This window comes from Peromyscus eremicus, chromosome 8b, assembly GCF_949786415.1.
Source record: "Peromyscus eremicus chromosome 8b, PerEre_H2_v1, whole genome shotgun sequence".
NCBI lineage: Eukaryota > Metazoa > Chordata > Mammalia > Rodentia > Cricetidae > Peromyscus > Peromyscus eremicus.
Window position 1 is genome coordinate 53,895,674 of NC_081424.1, and position 21,657 is coordinate 53,917,330.

General features: G+C 45.8%; 1 protein-coding gene across 1 annotated transcript in view; it reads right to left on the reverse strand.

Annotated features, from left to right (window-relative positions):
• Serac1 (serine active site containing 1) overlaps positions 1-21,655 on the reverse strand; it is a 38,204-nt gene extending 16,549 nt beyond the window's left edge. The window contains exons 1-10 of the mRNA XM_059272818.1: positions 21,551-21,655; positions 15,888-15,979; positions 12,515-12,551; positions 11,678-11,814; positions 10,177-10,266; positions 8,464-8,595; positions 7,769-7,890; positions 5,981-6,109; positions 1,869-1,982; positions 804-966 (exon numbers count right to left, since the gene is read on the reverse strand). Of these exons, the coding sequence (XP_059128801.1) occupies positions 804-966; positions 1,869-1,982; positions 5,981-6,109; positions 7,769-7,890; positions 8,464-8,595; positions 10,177-10,266; positions 11,678-11,814; positions 12,515-12,551; positions 15,888-15,978 (1,015 nt within the window). The 5' untranslated portion in view covers position 15,979; positions 21,551-21,655. The remainder of the gene's footprint in view (positions 1-803; positions 967-1,868; positions 1,983-5,980; positions 6,110-7,768; positions 7,891-8,463; positions 8,596-10,176; positions 10,267-11,677; positions 11,815-12,514; positions 12,552-15,887; positions 15,980-21,550) is intronic.
• Between the last annotated feature and the right edge of the window lie 2 nt (positions 21,656-21,657).

The window sequence follows — 21,657 nt, forward strand, 5'->3', positions numbered from 1 at the left end:
AGGTGTGGCCTTGTCAGAAAATGTGTATCACTGGGGGTGGGCTTCGGGTGTTTACAGTCTCATTCCACATCTCGTTCATGCTCCCTGCTTCATGCTTATGGTACAGGGTGGAAGCTCTCAGCTTCCTTCTCCGGCTGCTTGCTGCCACGCCTCCCTGCCATGACGGACTCCCATCCCTCTGGGACCACAAGTCAAATACACTTTCTTCCTTACGGTGCCTTAGTCATGATGTTTTATGGCAGCAACAGAAAAGTAACTAAGACAGAAGTGTACAGACAGACAGACAGACACACACACATCATATGTATAATATGTGTGTATCAGTTCTCTGGGCCCCCTCTAGCCAAAGAGGAGACAATTTAGCATCAGTTTATTAAGTTCAGTAATAAATTATAAACCTTAAAAACTTTGTAAAGAGTAATCTGTGCGCTCACAGTGCTAGAAGGGAGGGAGGAGGAAAGAGAGCGAGAAGGTAAGAAGGCAGATGTGTGTCTCCTCCCAGGAAGCTCGTAGGCTGCAGAGGAAATGAATTCGTTCTACAACGGGTCTCTTTGCTGTCTGCCTCTTGGTTAACGAAATCACACCAATAATTCAACAATCTTCATGTCAAAGCCTGCTCTCCTGTGATGGTTCTACATGCTGACTCCTCAGTGTGGAACAGACAACCCTAGCAATTCCTTGTCACTATCCAAACAACATACTGTTTGGACCCAAGAGAACCCTGAGAGCTTTCAGTCTATTGAAAAACTGATGTAACACAGGTGAGGCAGTGCCAGGGTCCTCAGTGCGCACACAGCTCTTACCTGAGCGGACTATAGCAGGGTGGAGGTGCTCGTTCAAGGCCATGTTTCCAATGATCCTCATGATGTTTCTCTGTATTTTGGGGGAGTCCTTATGGAGCTGGTAGAGCCTCTGCAGGAGCTGCAAGCCCCCGCCTGCTTCGATGTGGTCACAGTGGGAGGGTATCTAGCACAAATTAACAGAGCTCTGTTCACTTCACACCTCCAGGGAGAGTCCCCTCAGCCCTCCTGTGCTACAGCCCCTTATTCCTGCTTCACACCTCCAGGGAGAGTCCCCACAGCCCTCCTGTGCTACAGCCCCTTATTCCTGCTTCACACCTCCAGGGAGGGTTCCCACAGCCCTCCTGTGCTACAGCCCCTTATTCCTGCTTCACACCTCCAGGGAGGGTTCCCACAGTCCCTCTTGTTTCTGCCTCAGCCCCATTCCACAGGTGGGAATCAAAGATGACTAAATACAGCCGTGCACTTCAGTCAGGGCTGGCCTTCTTGGGTTAAAGTGGCGAGCTCAGAACCTTGAGAACAGTTGTGGGTGAGGATGCCGGTGGCAAATGCCAATCCCTGCACTCCACACCAGATCTGCTTAGTTTAAACATCACAGGCAATGTAATGGACACTGTGCCTAACATGTTTCCCAGGTGATGCTTATACCTCATCTGTGGGTACCACTAGGCTTTTTGCCCCCCCGCCTTTTTTTAATCAAACTATAGCTGGGCATGGTGGCATACAGCTGCAGAAGGATACATAGCAAGATCCTGTCTAATAAGTAAGCAAACTGTGACGACCATGAAGCCAAAGTGCCTAGACATTAACAGTACTCATAACTTAGCTGCACAGCCACCTGCCTCTGCCTCCAAGGTGCGCCACCACCGCCCGGCTAAAAGTGGAATTTTAAAAATATAATATTTTTACTAATTCTTTTAAGAATTTCATAGCCACATACAGTGTATTTTTATCATATTTACTGCTTACTCCTCCCTAACTCGTCCAAGGTCCTCCTCTCCACTTCTCCCCACTCCCAAATATGTGTCCAAGTAACTATGAAAAGCCTTATTTTGGAATGCAAGTTACCTCTGAATGCTTTACTATAGCTTCTAGGCAGAACATTTCCACTGTGGCGGTGGGAACTTCTCCAAAGCTTTCTGCATAAGGAAGTCCATTTCCTCCAAAACACCAGAGTCCTCCCTGAAGTTAAGACAAAGTATTTACAGATTCAGCTTCCTGTTAACATATGTATAACATATTCAAATTAGGGATTTCAATATGCAAATGTGTGATATATTCAAATTAAGAATGTCAAATATGTAGTCCGGGAGGCGGCGGTGGCGCATGCCTTTAATCCCAGCACTTCAGAGGCAGAGGCAGGTGGATCTCTCTGAGTTCGAGGCCAGCCTGATCTACAGAGCGAAATCCAGGACAGGCACCAAAACTACACAGAGAAACCCTGTCTCGAAAACAACAACAACAAAAAAAGAATGTCAAATATGTAAATGTCTCAAGATACTTTGAAAATGTAAAGGGAATGTTATGCAAACTTCTATTGCTTATTAAATAGAAAAGACATCAGGTGATTCCCAGAACAATTCTGACATCTTTTCCCATCTTTATTTCCGCCCTCTCCTGGTAGTCAATTCTTTATCCACTGGTCATTCTGGCGTCATCTCCTTCAGCACTGACTAATTCATACAGGCTATGGTAGTGGAGTCAACTGAAAACCTAATACTAAAAGAAGTCTTTAATGGAAAAGCATCACTAAACAAAAATATTAAAAACAGGATGGCTCTGAATTCTTCCCAGTTGAAAGTGAAGCTCATGTGGGAGAGGACGTGTAGTCAGGCGCTGTGGAGATGGCTCGGTAGGTAAAAGACTTGTTGCACAAGTGTGAAGAACTGAGCTCCAACCCCCAGCACCCACACAAAAAGCAGGTAGGTGGTGCACATCTGTTACCTCAGTTCTGGGTACGGGAGGGAGAGCACACCCAGATTCCAGGAGCCTGCTGGCCAGCCAGTCCAGCTGAACTGGCAAGCTGCAGATTCAATAGGACACTCTGTCTCAAAAAGTAAGGTGGAAAGAAATAGCCAACGATCCCTGATATTGACCCCTGTGCGCGCACACACACACACACACACACACACACACACACACACACACACACACGCACTAAATTATAAAATGAAGAGTGGCAAGCACTACCAGATACTAAGTCTTATGAACGGTATCCAGAGTGGTGCTGATAGCAGAATCATGTACTCTGATGAGACAGCATCCTGTGCTCCCGAGGAGCATTGTCAACACTGATGAGACCACACCCAGCTTTGCCCTCTGACCTGTGTAAAGAACTCCATCAGCTTTCACACCCTTTGCCATTGGACAGGCTTTACATCCCACAACTGTCTACTGGATGCTCCTGCCTGCCACCCTTGGTTCCAACCTGAAGGCAGCCATGTTGATAAGGAGTCTATGCATGCCTTCAACAAGAAACATATGGGGCTCACCATAGAGCAGGAAGCCTTTGGACGGTTTTAGGCAGGGACAAGAGCAGCTCTCACTCAGGTTTCTAAGATCACCTGGCTACACTGAGGAAGACGAGCTTCAGTTGGGCATCCAGGAAAACGCACAAATTGTTTCAAATGCTGTTAGACACGGGCAAGCTCTCAGGGAAAAAAAGAAATCAAGAGAAACCCTGGGGGCTAGAACTGGAGACGGAGGGAAAAGTCTGGGAGATGAGCAAGGGCTGAGAATATAAAGAGTATAGTACCTCAACTGTGTTCAGTGGAGAAGATGCCTTCTCTGGGCTTTCTTGTGGGGCTACGTCTGAGATCTCCACCCAAAGCAAGGACTTGAAATGTCCTAAGAGGGCATGGGAAAAACTGCCATCAAGTGTGATGTAGAAGACAGACTGGAGTGGGGGAGCTGGGCGACGAGAATCCTACAGCCAGCCTCCATCCTGCATTCTTCTTCCCGGAAAACACTGGCCCAGCCTACAGTATGAAACCTCAAAACTAACAAAATGTCTTAACCAATAGACTATCTGTTCTGTGATGTTTCGATTGTGTTCTGACAAACAAAGCTTGTCTGGAATCAGAGGGCGGGGCCAGCCACTAGCTGACCTAAATTAACCAGTGTGGTTTGGAGGACTGGAGACAGGAAGTCGAAAGACGGGGCAGAGAGAGGCTCTTGGCCCTTCTGGTCGAAGGAACAGAAGAGGTAGGAAGAGACAGTGGCTGCTCCCCGGCTTCTCTGAGCTTTCAGGTTTTTAACCCCAATATTTGATTCCTGATTTTTTGATAAGATTAATTAGATTAACGCTTCAGCTATCAGATCCATCATGGTCCTTGAGCAGTGTCAAAGGGAGCTGGATATGCGACGGCAGCTGTGCTCGGCAGCTGTGCTCCTGATGTTCAGAGAGCCCATTTGCAGTCAAATGTTCTTGAAGTTACGACAGGCTGCTCCTCAAAGATCAAAAACTAAGGCACCAGGGCATTTTCCCACACGTGCACTAACAAAGGGTCTGCATCCTCCTCTTTGTAGGCTTTTCCAGAGGATCATGGGAATAAATTCCATAAAAGGGAGATCTTATCCACCATGATGTAGAAGGGGGAAAGGTCATCTTACCCCATGAATATGTCCCCAACCTTATGAATCATAAAAATTTCTTTAAAATCCACAACAGAGCTGTCTCTGCCCACCGCGCTCTGCTGCCTCTGCTGTCTCTGCTCACCGCTGTGCTCTGCCGTCTCTGCCCACCGCGCTCTGCCGTCTCTGCCCACCACGCTCTGCTGCCTCTGCCCACCGCGCTCTGCTGCCTCTGCTGTCTCTGCTCACCGCTGTGCTCTGCCATCTCTGCCCACCGCGCTCTGCTGTCTCTGCCCACCGCGCTCTGCTGCCTCTGCCCACCGCGTTCTGCTGCCTCTGCTGTCTCTGCCCACTGTGCTCTGCCGTCTCTGCCCACCGCGCTCTGCCGTCTCTGCCCACCGCGCTCTGCTGTCTCTGCCCACCGCGTTCTGCTGCCTCTGCTGTCTCTGCCCACTGCGCTCTGCTCTGCCGCCTCTGCCCACCGCGCTCTGCTCTGCTGCCTCTGCCCACTGCACTCTGCTCTGCTGCCTCTGCCCACTGCACTCTGCTCTGCTGTCTCTGCCCACCGCGCTCTGCTGCCTCTGCCCACTCCTGCCACACACAGATTTTGTGTCTGTGTGTCTTTCTATCTCTGTCTCTGCCTGTCTGTCTCTGCTTACTGATTTTTTGCTTACATTTCATGTGTCCCTCCACAGAATTCCTTCAAGTGGGAAAACACCAAGAGACAATCAAGGAGAGAAAAAAAAACCCTGCTTTGTGAGAACAAATCTATCATTCATGGTCCTTGGAACTCGCTAGAAAGCAGTCCGTTCATCTGAGAGTGAACCTGGAGTCCACAGGCACAACCAAGGAAAGACACAATCCCAAGGGAGAGCCAACGCCAGCACAAACGGGAACCAACACCCTAAAAGACACTAAGACAGGAATCTGGAAGATTTGAAAACCACTGAGGAAGTGAAAGACGAAACAAAAGCCAACGTGGTAGAGGAGATGTGTAAGAACAGGAGGCTGTAGAAAGTCAGGGGGATAGACTCAATGTGTGCCCCACAGCAACGGCCTGCAGCTGTTGGCGGCTGTACACGTGAAGGACTGAGCAGGACCGCTAGGCTGCAACTTAAGCAAACAGACCAAGACCAGAGGGTAAGGGCTATATCAAGGGAAGGCAGGCTTGATCCACTAAATTCCAGAGTCTTGCTATACTCCAAGGAGAGGAGGCTGGATTCTCAAATCTAGAGTTCAGGTTAGAACACAGGCCTAGATGCTTCAACTCAAGTGCTGAGGATTGAACCCAAGTCTAGAGCATGCTTGGCAAGCACTCTATAGCTGAGCTGTACCCAATCCTGACTGTTGATTCTAAAGGTGCAACACCAGAGTTTGCTCCTACAAAACAATAAATGAGCTCAGAAGCTGAGCTGAGGACTCCTGGAACCCGAATCTTTCTTATCCATGTCTATGGTTATCTTTCGCTGATTCTGGACACCACACAGCCCAGTGCACAGTAGAGTCCATAACCGGGCTAACAACTGAGGTTCTAAATGCTGGCCCAGCACAGTGTCTTGGAAAACAGCGAGTGCTCAAACCATTTGCTGAATAAGACATAAGCAAACCTTCTGTGCAGCCAGGCTCTGGCTGGTTTCACTGAGAGCCAAGGATGTAAAATACTGGAGACACTCATCGAGCTCTGTCTGAGGTAAAGAAGCCAGCAAATGCCTGAGCTCCTCTTCAGTGGAGGAATCCTGAAATAGAAAGCAAAGACAGTCTTCAGACACAAACCCAACAACTGAGTGTCACAAAAGAACACCCCAAGAGTCAGAGCAAGTCACACATACACGTTAAGTACGCAGGATGAACAGTGGTCGTGATCTGGAAAGTACGCAGCCACAAAAGTGGAGGTGCACAATCATTTGTCTGTGGTTCTACGCTGCCATGGCTGCTGTCACATTTAAAGACCTATTACAAGGGCTGGAAAGATGGCTCAATAATTAAGAGCACAGCCACTTTTGCAGAGGATATGGGTTTGGTTCCAGCACCTACATGATGGCTCACAACCACCTGTAACTCCAGTTCAGGAGACTGGATGCCCTCTTCTGGCCTCTGTGGACACCTAGCATGCATGTAGTGTACGTACATACATGCAGGCCCCACACATACATACAAAATAAAATCTTAAAAATAAGCCGGGCGGTGGTGGCACACGCCTTTAATCCCAGCACTCGGGAGGCAGAGCCAGGCGGATCTCTGTGAGTTCGAGGCCAGCCTGGGCTACCAAGTGAGTTCCAGGAAAGGCGCAAAGCTACACAGAGAAACCCTGTCTCGAAAAACCAGAAAAAAAAAAAAAGAAAAATCTTAAAAATAAACAAAAGGAAAGGACTGTTGGAATTGTAACTCAACTTTTACCTTAGGAACTTCTTGATATCTTGACTCAAAATGAACTATACCCTTAATAATTAAAGGTATCACTAAGCCTGGAGTCTGTTAACATTTCATTTTTCATGATAATTAATGGTCTATGTATTCACTTTCCTGTTTTTCAGGTGATTGTTTACATCAAAGTTTTAGTGTTGCTTTCTCATCTAAGGAAGGTGCCCGAGACACCTGCAGTTAGTTCAACGTGCTTCTGGCCATGGGTCTCCCCAGGGGTACTTTAACCCCCAGGACAGATTTAGCAATGTCTGGAGACAACTTGGGGGGCTCCTTGCATCTTAGGAGCAGAGTCCAGGAATGCTGCTAAGTATCCTGTGGTACACAAAACAGCCTCCTCCAGGAAAAAAGTATTTGATCTAAGATGTCAGGAGTGCTCAGGATGAGAAAAATCTCATCTATAAACAACAAGGTGGGCTGCAGAGATGACTTGGCAGTTAAGAGCATGCCCTTTGCAGAGGACCCAAGTTTGGTTCCCAGCACTCATGTCTGGTGGCTCAAAACCACCTGTCACTCCAGCTCTTGGGGATCTGTTGCCCTCTTCCAACCTCCCTCCACACTGGTACTCACATGCCCATACCCACATCTAGGTACACAGACATAACTAAAAATAAATCTTAAAACAAAACAATCCCAGCACTCAGGAGGCAGAGGCAGGTGGCCTGGTATACAAAGTGAGTTCCAGGACAGCCAGTTCAACACAGAGAAACCCTGTCTTGAAAAATCAAAAACAAAACAGCAACAAAAAAAGTTACTACAAGGCACCCTCTCTTGGGTACTGACATGCTATGGAGTTACCTAACAGAACAGACTCTCTCACCTCACAAAGGCAGAAAAAGGCAGCGGAAAAGCCCCTTGTGAGGGTCATAGACCTGTGGAAACGAAGATTTCAGCCTTCCATCCAGTTCCCCGTGCTTATTTCTTTGCACCCACACATTAACCCTTTCCACTCCCTAGATCCCATGCTGGCTTACTTCTTTTAAAGATGGCAGAGGAGGAGGTGGGAGAAAAAAGCGAAGATCACTTTCTTTGCTTCGTGCCAAACCAATAAGGGTCCTTGGGTCGCAGGCTTGAGCAATTATCCTGTACTGGTAGTCTGTTGTGAAAATACGGTTTTTGTTAACATCAAGATTAACTCAGAGTCATCACAAAAGTAAAGAAAAAAACTACTTGAAAGCACCCCAATTCTTAAACTGTTCCAAAACTTTGTAACTCCAAATTTCCCAAGTATTTTTCACAACTCAGTTGCACCTACAGCACCTGGGAGCTCAACATCCAACGTGACTCACAGTTACCACCAACCACACACCCGGGAAGCTCAGTTTCCAATGTGGCTCAGTTACCACCAACCACACAATTCTCCTCAACACTCCAGGTCATGCTCTGAGTAACTTCTTTAAAAATCTGAAGTTCGAATGTGAAAACTGGTAACTCAGAATCAGGAGTTTCTCTCGATGAAATAGCATATCTTTTTCTGGTAGAACATACCCAATTTGGGAGTTGCCCTTACCAAACACACTTGGCTCTCCAGTTTAGCATGGAGTTTTCTCAATGTTTGAGAGAGTGTGTGTGTTCCCGTATTCAGACTGCCTGACTCTTCCCTCCCGTAACCTCACCCCCGTCTCTCTTACAGCAGAACAGAGGTGGTTAACCCACGGGGCCTCCTTACTGTGCCAGTGGTGGGCCTCCGACATCTCCTGCACAGCCTTCAGTCGGGCGGCCTTATCGTCCTCCTGGCTCTTCCTCAGGAGCAGCCACACGGCACAGTCATGGTCTTCTATGTCAACTGTGCTGAAAGAGTCTTTGCCAAAAGAACATGACACACACACACAAGACACGGCAACATGAACACTTGTGACAACATCTGGACATCTATGGAGTATGCATGTTGCACATTTCTGAATCAAACTCTCATTGAAGCAGCTGGCCAATCCCGCTGGGCTGTCTGGCCACTAAAGCCCCATACAGCCTCCTGTCTCTGCCTCCCAAGTGCTGAGACCACAGGGTGGGCTCCAATCACTGGCTCTTTATGGAGGTTCTGGGTTAGGAGCCTCACACATGAAGGGCAACAATGTACTGACTGAGCCATCTTCCCAGCTCCAAAATGTTTTTATATGCACGGTTATATAGACATTAACCTGTAACTAGTTAGAAACTGCAATGGAGCGTTAAACGCACATACAGATGATGACCAAACGTTTGATCTTAGCTGTCGTATTATTTTTTATATTTACTACGAGTGTTACATGTGTACTTTTAATACTGTATGCTATCTTTCATTATGTGGTCATTTTTTTTCTCTCTTCCACTAAAAACATTAGTCTGAAGTAGACTCAATGTAGAACTGAAAGCATACGTTTTCACTATCACCCACGTGCCTCTCACGTTTGCACCAGCAACTGTCACTCCGCCACACTGAATCATCTGCACGTGTGTAAACTACCTCTGCAGACACAAGACTTCCTACCCTCTCAGGTCCAACCTGCGTCTCCTAAGAACAAATTTATTGCTGCGTGTGGTGGCACATGCCTGTAACTCCAGCATTTGGGAGGCAGGAGCAGGCAGAACTCTGAGTCTGAGACCAGCCTGGTCTAAAGAGTGAGTTCCAGGACAGTCAGGGCTAGGTAGAGAGACCCTGTCTCAAAAAAAAAAAAAAAAAAAATTTATTTCTTTCATATAATCATGATGTTATCATCACATCCAGGAGCACTCACGAAAGTCTAAAATCCAGGCAAACTCCACATACAAATGTTACTGTAAAAGAGTTTTATAGGGGATTTGATAAGATCTCTTTAGTCTTTCTTAATTCTAGAAAATCCTCCTGTCTACTCTTCATGATATCAACTTTGTAAAGAGATTGGGATGTAAAGCATTTTAGTTTTAGTTTTATGTTTTTGATTTTTTGAGACAGGGTTTCTCTGTGTAGCCCTGGCTGGCCTCGAACTCACAGAGATTCACCTGCCTCTGCCTCCCAAGTGCTGAGATTAAAGGCATGCACTACCATGCCCAGCCAAGACAGCATTTTCGAGCTAACTCCAAATTGGAGATTTGATTGATTATAAAAATAACATTCACATTGTTGATGCAATAGTTTCAGTATGAGAAAGCATGGAGTGATTTTCTTACACATTTTAAATTCTGAATATTTTGTAAAAGAATACTCATTCTCAGCAGTTGCTTACAACTATCTTAATATAATTAGACACAAAAATGGAAAACTGTTCAAAGCCCTTAGCTGTAAAATTAAATACAGCCAAGAGGATGTCCCTCAGCCAGATTCCTACAGTTAGTAAAATATGAGCCTAAGAATGTTTTTTAGTCTTGGGGTGGCTGTCCACAGGACCTCCAGACCAGTGATGAGGACTCACGTGTCTACACGTACCAGCAAATGGGCTCCGCAGTACCCTGGCTGATGCTGTCAACACTTTCCTTACTGCTTTGTGAAGTTCTTTTCTTGCCTGCCAAACAAGCCCTAAAATGATGGCAGCAAGTAAGACCAAGTGTGCACTTTCAATATCGCACTCCAGTACCTCAAAAAGAAATACATACACCAGGCTCCAAAGTTAATAGCAAAGAACATAAAAAAAAACAACCCACCTTTGACCTCTTATTGTCACTGAAAACGCAAGTATTTATTATGGGAACACAGAATGGCCTGGACTCCAGGAAAAGATCAAGGAGAAAATGAGAACAGTAACTATAGTTATTCCTCCTGAATAACGGAAGCTGATTAATACTCACAAGAATGTTCCTTGTAAATAGCTGACCTAGAACTGAACTTGGAAATGCCTTAAGAGTGAGGCTGAGCCTCACCAGACAGGTAAATTATAAGAGGTGGTAACAGTCTCCACATTGAAACTGTAAGTAGCCCTAATGGATGCTGAAGTCCAGGGAGGTAATGCAATAAAGATGGGGTGGTGATAATACAGTTCAGAAGGAGCAGAGGAGCCCATCCCATGCAGGAATGTGAGGGTTGACATCTTAGGACAGACAGGCAAGGCAGGGTATGGTAGGGGCTCACCAGGCTGCCCAGAGCTAAGGGAAAGACTCTCTTCTGAGCTAAACTACCACATCTATCAAGTAACCAAGAGGCCTGCAAGCAACCTCTGCCTTGAGAAGGGGTGTCCTAACCAGCATGGACAGACCACTCAGCCTTTGTGACAGATGGCAGCAATAAATACGGTGAATTCATATCTCTCAATGTGTTTCATGAGTTCGACTGCATGAGTTACCCCCTGCAGCATGATGGACTCTGAGCTAATTGACAAAACAAACATTTGTACTTGCCAACCTGAACTGATGACCCTCACTGAAGAAGGAACTCGGGGTCAGACACAAGGGCTTTAGCCAGTTCTTACTTTGTTCTAAAGGAGCTGAAGACCTGGGGAAACACAGAAGCCCCAAATCTGGTCATTAGTTAATGCTTGGTGTGGTGGCTTGAATAACAGTGGTCCCTGTAGGCTCATGTATTTGAATGCTTAGTCACCAGGGTATGGAACTGTTGGAAAGGATTAAGAGGTGTGGCCTTGTTGGAGGCAGTGTGTCAATGGGGGTGGGCTTTAAGGTTTCAAAAGCCCATGCCAGGCCCAGTTTCTCCACCTGTCTCTGGATCAGGATGTAGCTCTCGGCTACAGCTCCAGCACCATGCTCCCTGCCATGATGATCTGAAATTGTAAGCCCCCAGTCAAATGCTTCCTTGTATAAGCGCTGTCTTGGTCACAGCCTCTTCTCACCACAACAAAACAGTGACTAAGACACTTAGGAGCCTGGCTCTGCTGACTCTTCCAGAAGGCTGAGCTTACCCTGTCAGCACGGTTCTCTAAACAGACCCACTTCCACATTTAATAGCTAGCTTCACTTTTAGAAGGATGGAGGTATCTTACCACGATTTTCTGCCTTGTCCATGGGAACTGTGTGCACATAGATGTAAGACTTCATTTTTTCTCTTTCCACCACCTGAGTGTCTAACGTTAAAGACTTTTTCAGGGCCAGAACTTCATATGTAAGAAATAAAGAGCCCCTAAAAAGAAACAAAAAACATCATAAATTGGGATCTAACTTTTCACAGTGCACTGTTTTCTATTTTACTAGGAAACACAGCATACAGTAGCACACAAGTGTGATTTTACATGTATATGCACACAGGGACATAAGTGTACACATTCATCTCAGTTTAAAATAACAGCAAACGGCTGCATGATTATATCCGAGGAAGAAATAGAAGGTTCGCGGTGCCCCAAAGCCCACAGTGCGCTCTCTCTCATTCTTTCACAGCCGATCGGTAGCAATAATCATCACGTCATCACTTTGCATCATGTGTCTGCCACTGTGTGTACATCCTTAAACAACAGTGTTCTGTTTGGTCTGATTTTGAGCTTCGTGTGAACGGACTCAGGCTAGATGTGTTCTTCTGTTCAGACTGTGTTTGTGTGACTCACCCACACTGTCGTCTGTACATACGGTTCCCTCATGACGTAAACACACTTACCACGACTTATTTACCCACTCCCCTGCAAATGGACACTTAGGGCACTCTACGTGTGAATCTACTACATGCAATGCCCCTACACGTCTTATAAATATGTACACATATGTTCCTCTACAAAGGCATGTTCAACCTTCTGACCATATCCATGGCTACTCCATGCTATCTACAAGTCACTTCTGCTAAGATTTCCAACAGTAGATCATGAAGCCATTAACTGTTCACTGATACTTACCCTAAAAGGAGGGATCCAGTGACTCTTATTATATTCCCTTCAAAAAGAAAGAGGAAAAGGCAACATGATTTCATTTTTAAAGTATGACAAGAAATAGGCAACAGTGTAAACCTTTTGTGTATAACTGGGTCAAAAATTGTATTCTTGTTATATAGGTAATACATTACATTACACATTGTATTTATTATCAGCCACTATAATACATGGCAGCACTGAGGAAGATGTATGATTTATGCTTATGGCTTCCACACACATCCTTCAAGCTCCTGTTCTGTTCCCCCAAATTAAGTCACAAGGGATACACTGAGTACAGTGTAGGGTCACAGCCTTGTACTGAGCATGACCACTAGGAGGGTCACCAAGCTTCCCACCCATTATAGAGGGACTCTCTGTCGAGTAGAAACATTACAATGACTTTTCCTCCAAATAATCACAGTGTACGTTGTAGCTAAAGCACCAGAGATCACAAGGCCCCATTTAAAAATATACGCAACAAGAGTATAAATTTTTGTTTGGACCTTGGAGACATTTTAAATATCTATTTTTAAATCTTATTAGCAGAAAGTTGCCCATTCAGTACACACCCATTGCAAAATATTCAAATCCTAGACTGCTGAGTGGGAAGGCTGGCCAAGCTCTACAGTCAGACACACATGGAGATCTAGAAGGGAGGCACTTCCCCCAGGAACTGATGGACCTTCACCATAGGTCAAGAACAGGGATGAGGAAGTCTGAAGAGGTAAGACACAGAGCTTCCTGCCTGCAACTCTCTAGGACAGTTCTGATTCCAAGATGGCCCTCTGGTGTCCTCTTCTGGCCTTCAACATGGAGATTCGGGGAGCATCCAGTGTTTTCTTCTCTAATGCTACCACCTGAGGCTTCTTGCTGGCCTTTCAGTGTGCCTCTCAACACTGGGCATCAAACACAGGGTCTGTGCGTGTGAGCACATGCTCTTCCTGAGCTACATCCCAGCCTCCTTGTGGTGGTATTGTACTCACCAAAATATTGTGCACGCTAATAAACTTATCTGGGGTCAGAGACAGAACAGCCACAATATTAAACATAGAGGTTAGGCAGTGGTAGCACACGCCTTTAATCCTAGCATTCCAGAGGCAGAAATCCCTCTGGATCTCTGTGAGTACAAGGCCACATTGGAAAAAGCCAGGCATGGTGACACATGCCTTTAATCCCAAGAAGTGAGCCTTTAATCCCAGGGAGTGATGGCAAAAACAGAAAGATATATAAAGCGTGAGGAACAGGAACTAGAAGCATTTGGCTGCTTAAGCTTTCAGGCTTCTAGCAGCACAGTTCAGCTGAGAGCCATTCGGATATGAGGACACAGAGGCTTCCAGTCTAAAGGAAACAGGATCAGCTGAGGAACTGGCAAGGTGAGGTAGCTGTGGCTTGTTCTGCTTCTTTGATCTTCCAGCATTCACCCCAATATCTGGCTCCAGGTTTGATCTTATTAATAAGACCCTTTAAGATTCCTGCTACACCTCCTGGAATGTTTCTTTGCAATCTTCCTACCGTCCCTCCTTTTCTCCCTCACTAGAGGTAAACACAATGTTCTCAAGTTTGCTATACTGGGAATGCTGAGAGAAGGAAAGTAGAAGGTGTGCTTTGCTGCTCCTGCTTATTTTTATATGTAAAATTCAGAATCAGAATTCCCTAGAATTCCGTAAACATCTACTGTAAACACGTGGGGGGGGGGGGGGGCGTGTGTATGTGTGTGCGTGTGCGTGTGCGTGTGCGAATGCATGCCTTCTCTCATGTACAGGTGCACATGCCCATGCATGGGGATGGAGGCCATTGGAGGACATCTATCATTCTCTATGTTCTTTGCTTTATTCCACTGAGACAAGACCTCTCACAGACCTTGGAGCTAGGCTGGCAGCCAGAAATCCCCAGGTTAAGCAGGTTAATTTAAGTTATAAGAGCTAGTGGGATAAGCTGCCCCACACTCCTCAGTGTTGGAGGTACAGGTGCATGTATTACACTCAGCTTTTTACTTAGATGGGTTCTGGGAATTTGAATTCAGGTCTTCACACTTGCACAGGAACCGTTCTTATCCACTGAGTCACCTTGCCAGCCCAACATATTTTTGTTTAGTTCTGTTTGGAGAGACGGGGTCTGACTACGTAATCCCAGCTAGCCTGCTCTCTGTGTTTGGGGCTGGCCTTTCTCTCCTAAACGCTTGGATTAAAGGCATGCTCCACCATACCCAACTCCAATGGTCTATCTTAAAGCTTCAAAGGAAACAGCTTGAGGACAGGGACTTCATCTTACTCAACACTGTAACTTCAGAGCTGAAAACAGCACCTGGTGCAGAGTCAATACATGTTGTCAATAATTGAAGGATGAGAAGGTCAGCCTTGTTTGTAGTTGGCTTTGTTGTCAGACTATCTTTGGATCACCAGCCCCCAAATAACGACATGGAGACTTAATTATGAAAGCTTGGCCATTAGCTTAGGCTTATCCCACTAGCTCTTATAACTTAAATTAACCTGCTTTTTAAATCTATGTTCTGCCATGAGGTTTGGTTACCTCTACTCTGTACCATATGTCCAACCTCTTCAGGGTCTCCCCGGCATCTCCTGCACGCCTAGATTCCTTTTCCTCTTCCTCCTTCTCCCCAGAAGTCCCACCTACCCTCTCCCGCCTAGCTATTGGCCATTCAACATGTTATTAAACCAATCAGAAGGTGCCTTGGCAAAGACACATCTTCACAGTGTACTCAAACATTCTGCACTTGTTATACAAATAAAAGAATCAGTGCTCAGGGGAGATATGTTATTTCATCCTTCTAGTCAACAAACACTGTGGGAACACCTCCTGCATGACATAGGTGACAATAAGCAATGGGACAGAAAAATGAAGACACTGCTCTCCGAGCTTAGTCCATGGGAGAAGCCAGACAATTAAACGAGTTCCACACTGATTCTACTAAACGGCAAATGGTGGTTCCACCCTGGCCTAAGGTGCCAGGCATCAATGTGGGGCAGATCAGAGAAGATGCCACGTCTCCATAGGGCAAGGAGAAGGTTCTCCTTGCTCAGCACTGTATCTCCAGAACCTAGTCGAGGTACCTGGCTCTGCAAGGGCTTAGTAAGCATATGCTGAATGAGAACGCAGTGGCACTTAAGTTTGGAAAAGTGAGCAGGAATTGACAGGACAAACAAGGGGGGTTAAGAGTTCCCGAGAAGAAGGATCTTGTGTGGCTCTGGGCTCACAAATGTAGTGTGAACCATCGGTACAGAGGACATAAGCAAGTGAATTCAGAATGGGCCGTTAGTGTTGTAATGAACTCCAGGAGAGTGGCCACAATCCCATCAACATGTCTACTAGAAAATGGTGTTCCTTGAACTGTACTCACGGATATTTCTCCAGGACGTGTGACATTTTAAACGGGGAGCAGAGGTTCCTATTCTTCTGCAGCAGATGATACAATAGGCACCAAGGGACATCCTGTGTAGGACAGTAATGGGACAAGGATGACTGGGTATACACTTAAAACCCTTTTTCCTGCCAGGTGGTGGTGGTGCACACCTTTAATCCCAGCACCCGGGCGGCAGAGCCAAGCAGATCTCTGTGAGTTCCAGGCCAGCCTGGTCTACAGAGCAAGATCCAGGACAGGCACCAAAACTACACAGAGAAACCCTGTCTTGGCAAAACAAAAACAAAAACAAAAAAAACCAAAGAAACAAAACCTTTTTTCTGACTCTAAGGACATATCACTATCACAAGAGACATCCTGTGCAGGAAAGTAATGTAACAAGAGTCATTTGGTATACACTTCAAACTCTTTCTTCAGACCCCAAGGACATGTCCCTATCACAGTGGGTTGCCCGCAGTTAGATTACTCAAAACTAAGAAAAAACATCTCAACTAAGGGCTCCACCCCGGAAATTAAACCAGACTTTACTAGGATACATTTTGCTGGCACTTCCATTATTCTTTGAGTTGTGTTCAATTCTGAGCTGTAATTAATGGGAAATCAGGAAAAATCAAGCTATTAAGCAGAATCCCCACATGGACATTTAATGTTTTTAAACATCCTTTAGAGATCACAAGCATATCTAATGCATGTTTGCTCTTGATAAATGAAGGCCCAACAGCCGTGGAGAGAAGCAGCAAATTCCCACTAGGCGGCCGGCAAATGCCAGCCAACAGCCAGCATTAACCGCCAGGCAGGCGAGGCCACTCCAGTCTAACCAGCCCAACCGACCCACAGATCTGCTGACAGCTGAGTCAGAAATGGCAGTTTGGGCCATTAGGTCTCAGGACGGTATGTGATGTTGCAAGGAGCTAATGTACCATTTCTAAATATTCCTTTACATTTTATAATTTTTTTTTTTTAGACAGGGTCTCTCTACATTGCCCTGGATGTCCTGGAACTCACTATGTAGACCAGGCTAGCCTCCAACTCACAGAGATCCACCTGCCTCTGCCTCCTGAGCACTTTTTGTAAATGTAAGTCTCTGTGTTGGAACTCTATTTCTAGTAGTTAGGGCTACCTAGCCCTTGTGGTGGTATGTTTGACTCAGGGTTTATCATCTTTGATTAAGAGCTCATTTCTGTGGGCTGTTTCCTGTGAGAGTCCTGTGTCCTCTGATCTATATGCAGTGTGAAATATCTCCACAAACTATCACAGATACTTACAACTGTCAGGCTCAAAAGCTGGACTTAAAGAGTTTTCATTTCCAAGGCTCTAGAGATGGTTCAGCCAGTAAAATGCTTGTAAGGAAAGTATGAGGACCTGAGTTTGGAGGTGTGTTACAAGCCTGGGCAGCAGCATGTGCCTATGATCCCAGTACTGTGGAAGCAACAGGAGGTTTCCTGGGGCTTGCTGGTTGCCAGCAAGTCTAGCCAAATTGGTCAACTCCAGGTTTGGAGAGAAACCTTGTCTCAAAAACTAAGATGTCACCAAGGAGATCTTTCAGTGAAGAGAAAGTGCCTGCCACCAGGTAGCCAGAGTGGATCCCCGGGATGCATACAGTGGAAAGAGAATGAACTGCATGTCATCAATCTTTACGCAGGTCCTGCGGCACACATACCCACCCCTCACACACAAATACTAAATAAAATAGTGATACAAATTTTCTTAAAATAAGGTAGAGGGTGATTAAAGTCACTTGACATTGACAGTCATACCCCTGCATGCACGTGTGTACACACACAGTTCTAAGGTCCACTTATTTATGCTACTGGTAAAACCAAGTTTCACACTGTTTCCTTGGTGTCATGGGAAGACATTTTTCAGCCTATTTCCTGGAATACAGTCCTTCAAGACTATCCCATCAAAGCTCAGCCAACCCATAAAGAGTGGGATTAATTCTCAAACAGTTTGGATTTCTCCAGATGTCTATATTATTTCTAGCTTAATTCCACTGTGGTTAAGAGCAGGCTTCAATAAATTCAACCCTTTCCAATCTTGCCTGGGTCTATGCTAAAGCACGGAACGGGCTCTATTTTGACGACTGTCCCAGAAGTACTTGGAAAGAACAGGCAGAGTGCTCTACAAATGTCTACTGGGGAAATTCATTTTTTACTTTTATTTTTTGGTTTTTTTTGAGACAGGGTTTCTCTGTGTAGCCTTGGCTGTCCTAGAACTTGCTGTGTAGACCAGGCTGGCCTCGAACTCAGAGAGATTTGCCTGCCTCTGCCTTCTGAGTGCTGGGATTAATGGTGTGTGCCATCATTGCCAGGCTGGGGGAATTAGTTTTGAGTGCTTCTCCAATTTCCTCTTACTGGTTTTGTCAACGCATTCTACTGAGAGTACGGAAGAGGGGCCACTGCAGGGTTCCGAACTGACTCTGTCACGTAATGCTGTCAGTTATACAATGCCAAGTAATAGTACCCCAAATTTGTAGTTGTTTTTAAACAGATTTAAGCCAGGCATTGTGGCACACACCTTTAATCCCAGCACTCAGGAGGCAGAGGCAGGTGGATCTCTGTGAGTTCAAGGCCAGCCTGGGCTACATAGAGTTCCAGGCTAGCCAGGCAGGTCTGCATAGTGAGATGGGAAGAGGGGGAATGGAGACAGAGAAAGCCAATATGGAGCCTGCTAACACTAATCAGGGAAACTGGTACCTAAAGGGAATAAGAGAGGGTGATGAGGAGTAAATATGATCAAATACATTATTATATACTTGTATAAAACTAAGTAAGGATCATTTTTATGTTAAAAAATCTATTCAAAGTCTGTAAACCTAGTTCTGCTTTCGAAATGCCTTTTGCTATTTACATAAAATATAATCACAGGTTCCAGGCAATGTGGCATGTGCATTTTGGGGGGCAGCAGCATTCTGCCTACCATAAGCTCCTCTGAGCACTGTGAAACAAGTTTTTGGAGACATGTTTTCATACTTATTCAATAAATGCCCCAGGAGTGAGATTGCTGGGTCAGAAAACAATGTTCAATGTTTTTGAGCACATTTGCAACATTTTATATTGCACCCAGCAAAGCAAAGGGTTCCAGCTGTCCAACATGCTTGCTGATGCTTGCTTTTAGCCTTCTTGGTAGGCACACTACAGATCTCACTATCATTCACTATGAAATTTCCAGAAAACCATGCTGAGCATCTTTTCAAGTGAAACGTTAGCCATTCATGTAGTCTTTTGTTGAATTATCTCTTCACGTCTTTTGCCTGCTTAAGTTGGCTATCAGTTCTTTATATACTCTGGAAGTAAGTCTTCTATCAAATGTATGTACAGACACACTGCAACTATCCTCTCCAAGTCTGTGACTTGACTATTTCCTTAAAACCACATTTTGATGAGCAGCTTTGATAGACTCTATCTTATCAATTTCTTCTCTTTTGTGGTTATTGAATTTTACATCCTGAAAAACCACTGTATGCCTGTGGTGGTGCGCACCTTTAATCCTAGCACTCAGAGGCAGAGGCTCTCAGATCTCTGTGAGTTCGAGGCCAGCCTGGTCTACAAAGCAAGGTCTAGGAAAGCCAGAGTTGTTACACAGAGAAACCCTCTCTCTCAAAAAAAAAAAAAATTGCCCACATCATGTCATCTTTTCTTATGATTCTAAGACAGTTCTGTGTTATATTTTATATAAGTCTATGGTCCATTCCAAGTTAATTTTCTCAAGATTTAATTTATATGTATGAGTGCTTGCCTGCATGTGTGTACATGTACCACATGTATGCAGAGAGCTTGGAGGCCAGAAGAGGGTAGCAGATCCCTTGTAATTGAAACTATGGATGATTGTGAGCCATCATGTGGGTGCTGGGAAACACAAATGGGTCCTTTGTAAGAGCAGCCAGTGATCTTAACTGCTGCCCAGTTAAGTTTTTATGTATTTTGATGATAAGTGAACTTTTTTCTACATGGAGATCCAATAGTTCCAATAAAATGTTGAAACAATGTTCTCACCAACGAAATAGCTCAGTGCCTTATTCAAAAGTTAACTAACTCTATGTAACATGGGCCTGTTTCTGGACTCCATCCCACCCAGCTGACCTATTTCTCTATCCTAATAAGCAGCACAGGAAGGTGCAAGCTTGGCTATGAATACCAAGTCCCGAAGCCAGGTCACATAAAGGCTCCAGCTCTGATCCTTTTATATCTTTGAGACAGGACCTTGCTATGTAGCCCAGGCTGGCCTCCAACTCGGGATTCTGCTGCCTCCGTGTCCAGAGAGAGAGAATTCTAAGCTTCAGGTACCGTACCCAGCTTGCTCTTCCTTCTGAGGATGAGCTCTTTGAGATTCCTGACACTTCTACCTAACTTTAGAGTCACTGTGTTGCTATCTGTTTAGAAGAACTCTGGGAATTACCACTGCGGCAGAAAGAAAGTAAAGACACTTGGGAAGAGTAAACTTGGGGCGATTTTAAAAGAGTGAGTACAGGGCTGGAAAGATGGCTCAGTGGTTAAGAGCACTGACTGCTCTTCCAGAGGACCTGGGTTCAATTCCCAGCACCCACATGGCAGCTCACAACTGTCTGTAACTCCAGTTGCAGGGGATCTGACACCTTTACACCAATGCACATAAAATAAATTTAAATAAATTATTAAGCAGGAAAATGTTTGAGGGACCAGGGTTGCCAAGCCTGGTGAACTGAGAGGTCCATCTCATGGATCCACATGCTGGAAGAGAACTGACTCCTTCAAATTGTCCTCTGACCTCTCCACCTGTGCACTCTGGCACACGCATGCCACCTACACACATAAACGCAATAAAAAAAAAAAATTAAAAATTTGAGGAACCGAGAGAGGGAAATAAGTGGAAGGGCGAGCGAGGCTGGTTAGAGGGAGGAGACATGTGTGAAGCAAAAGTCAGCATGAGTTTAAATGTGGGAATATAACGACCAAGAAGCTACAACTACCTCCTGCCTCAACTGCTGAGAACACAGCTCCATTAAGACTACAGATCAGGGCCTGGAGAGACGGCTAGGTGTTAAAACGACCGGGGTTCAATTCCCATCACCCACATGGCAGCTAACAATTGTCTCTAACTCCAGGATCCGACACTCTCCCACAGACATACACCCTCACAGATAGATATACATGCAGGCAAAATACCAAAGCAAATAAAATTTAAAAATTAATTATTAGAAATAATAAAAAGCCTACAGATCAGAATTTGGGAATGGGATTAACTTCAGAACCTTCTGGAGGCCTTCACCTTAAAATGACGGTCACTGGGTTTAGAAACCTATCAGCTTTCCAACTAATCAGTCTCCGAGGTCAAAGACGTGCAAGATGTGGCCTGAAAGACGCAGGTGTGGCTCATGAGATCACAGAGCCCGGGAGGGTTCACCTGCACGCAGGTGCTGTCCTCCAAGCCTCAGGAGCAACCAGAGAAGCGCAGCGATCATTCATTCAAGAAAAGGGCCAGAATCAGGCCCTAAGGGCCGCGGCAGGTCACCGGGTCCCTCCGAGGCCGCGCGACCTCACGGGGAGCCGTGTCGGTGCAGGGCTACGGTCCTCCCCGCCCTCAGCTGCAGGGACGCCCTTGCCCGCCCGCTCGCCCGCTCGCCCGCTCGCCCGCCCGCCCGCCCGCCCGCCCGTCCGTCCTACCTGCCAGCTCCTGGACTCCGCTCCCGGTGGACACAGTCGGTTACACAGCCCACCCTCCGCCGCCACTTGTGACCTGCGCCCTGGCCCGGCGGCTGTAGGCACGTGAT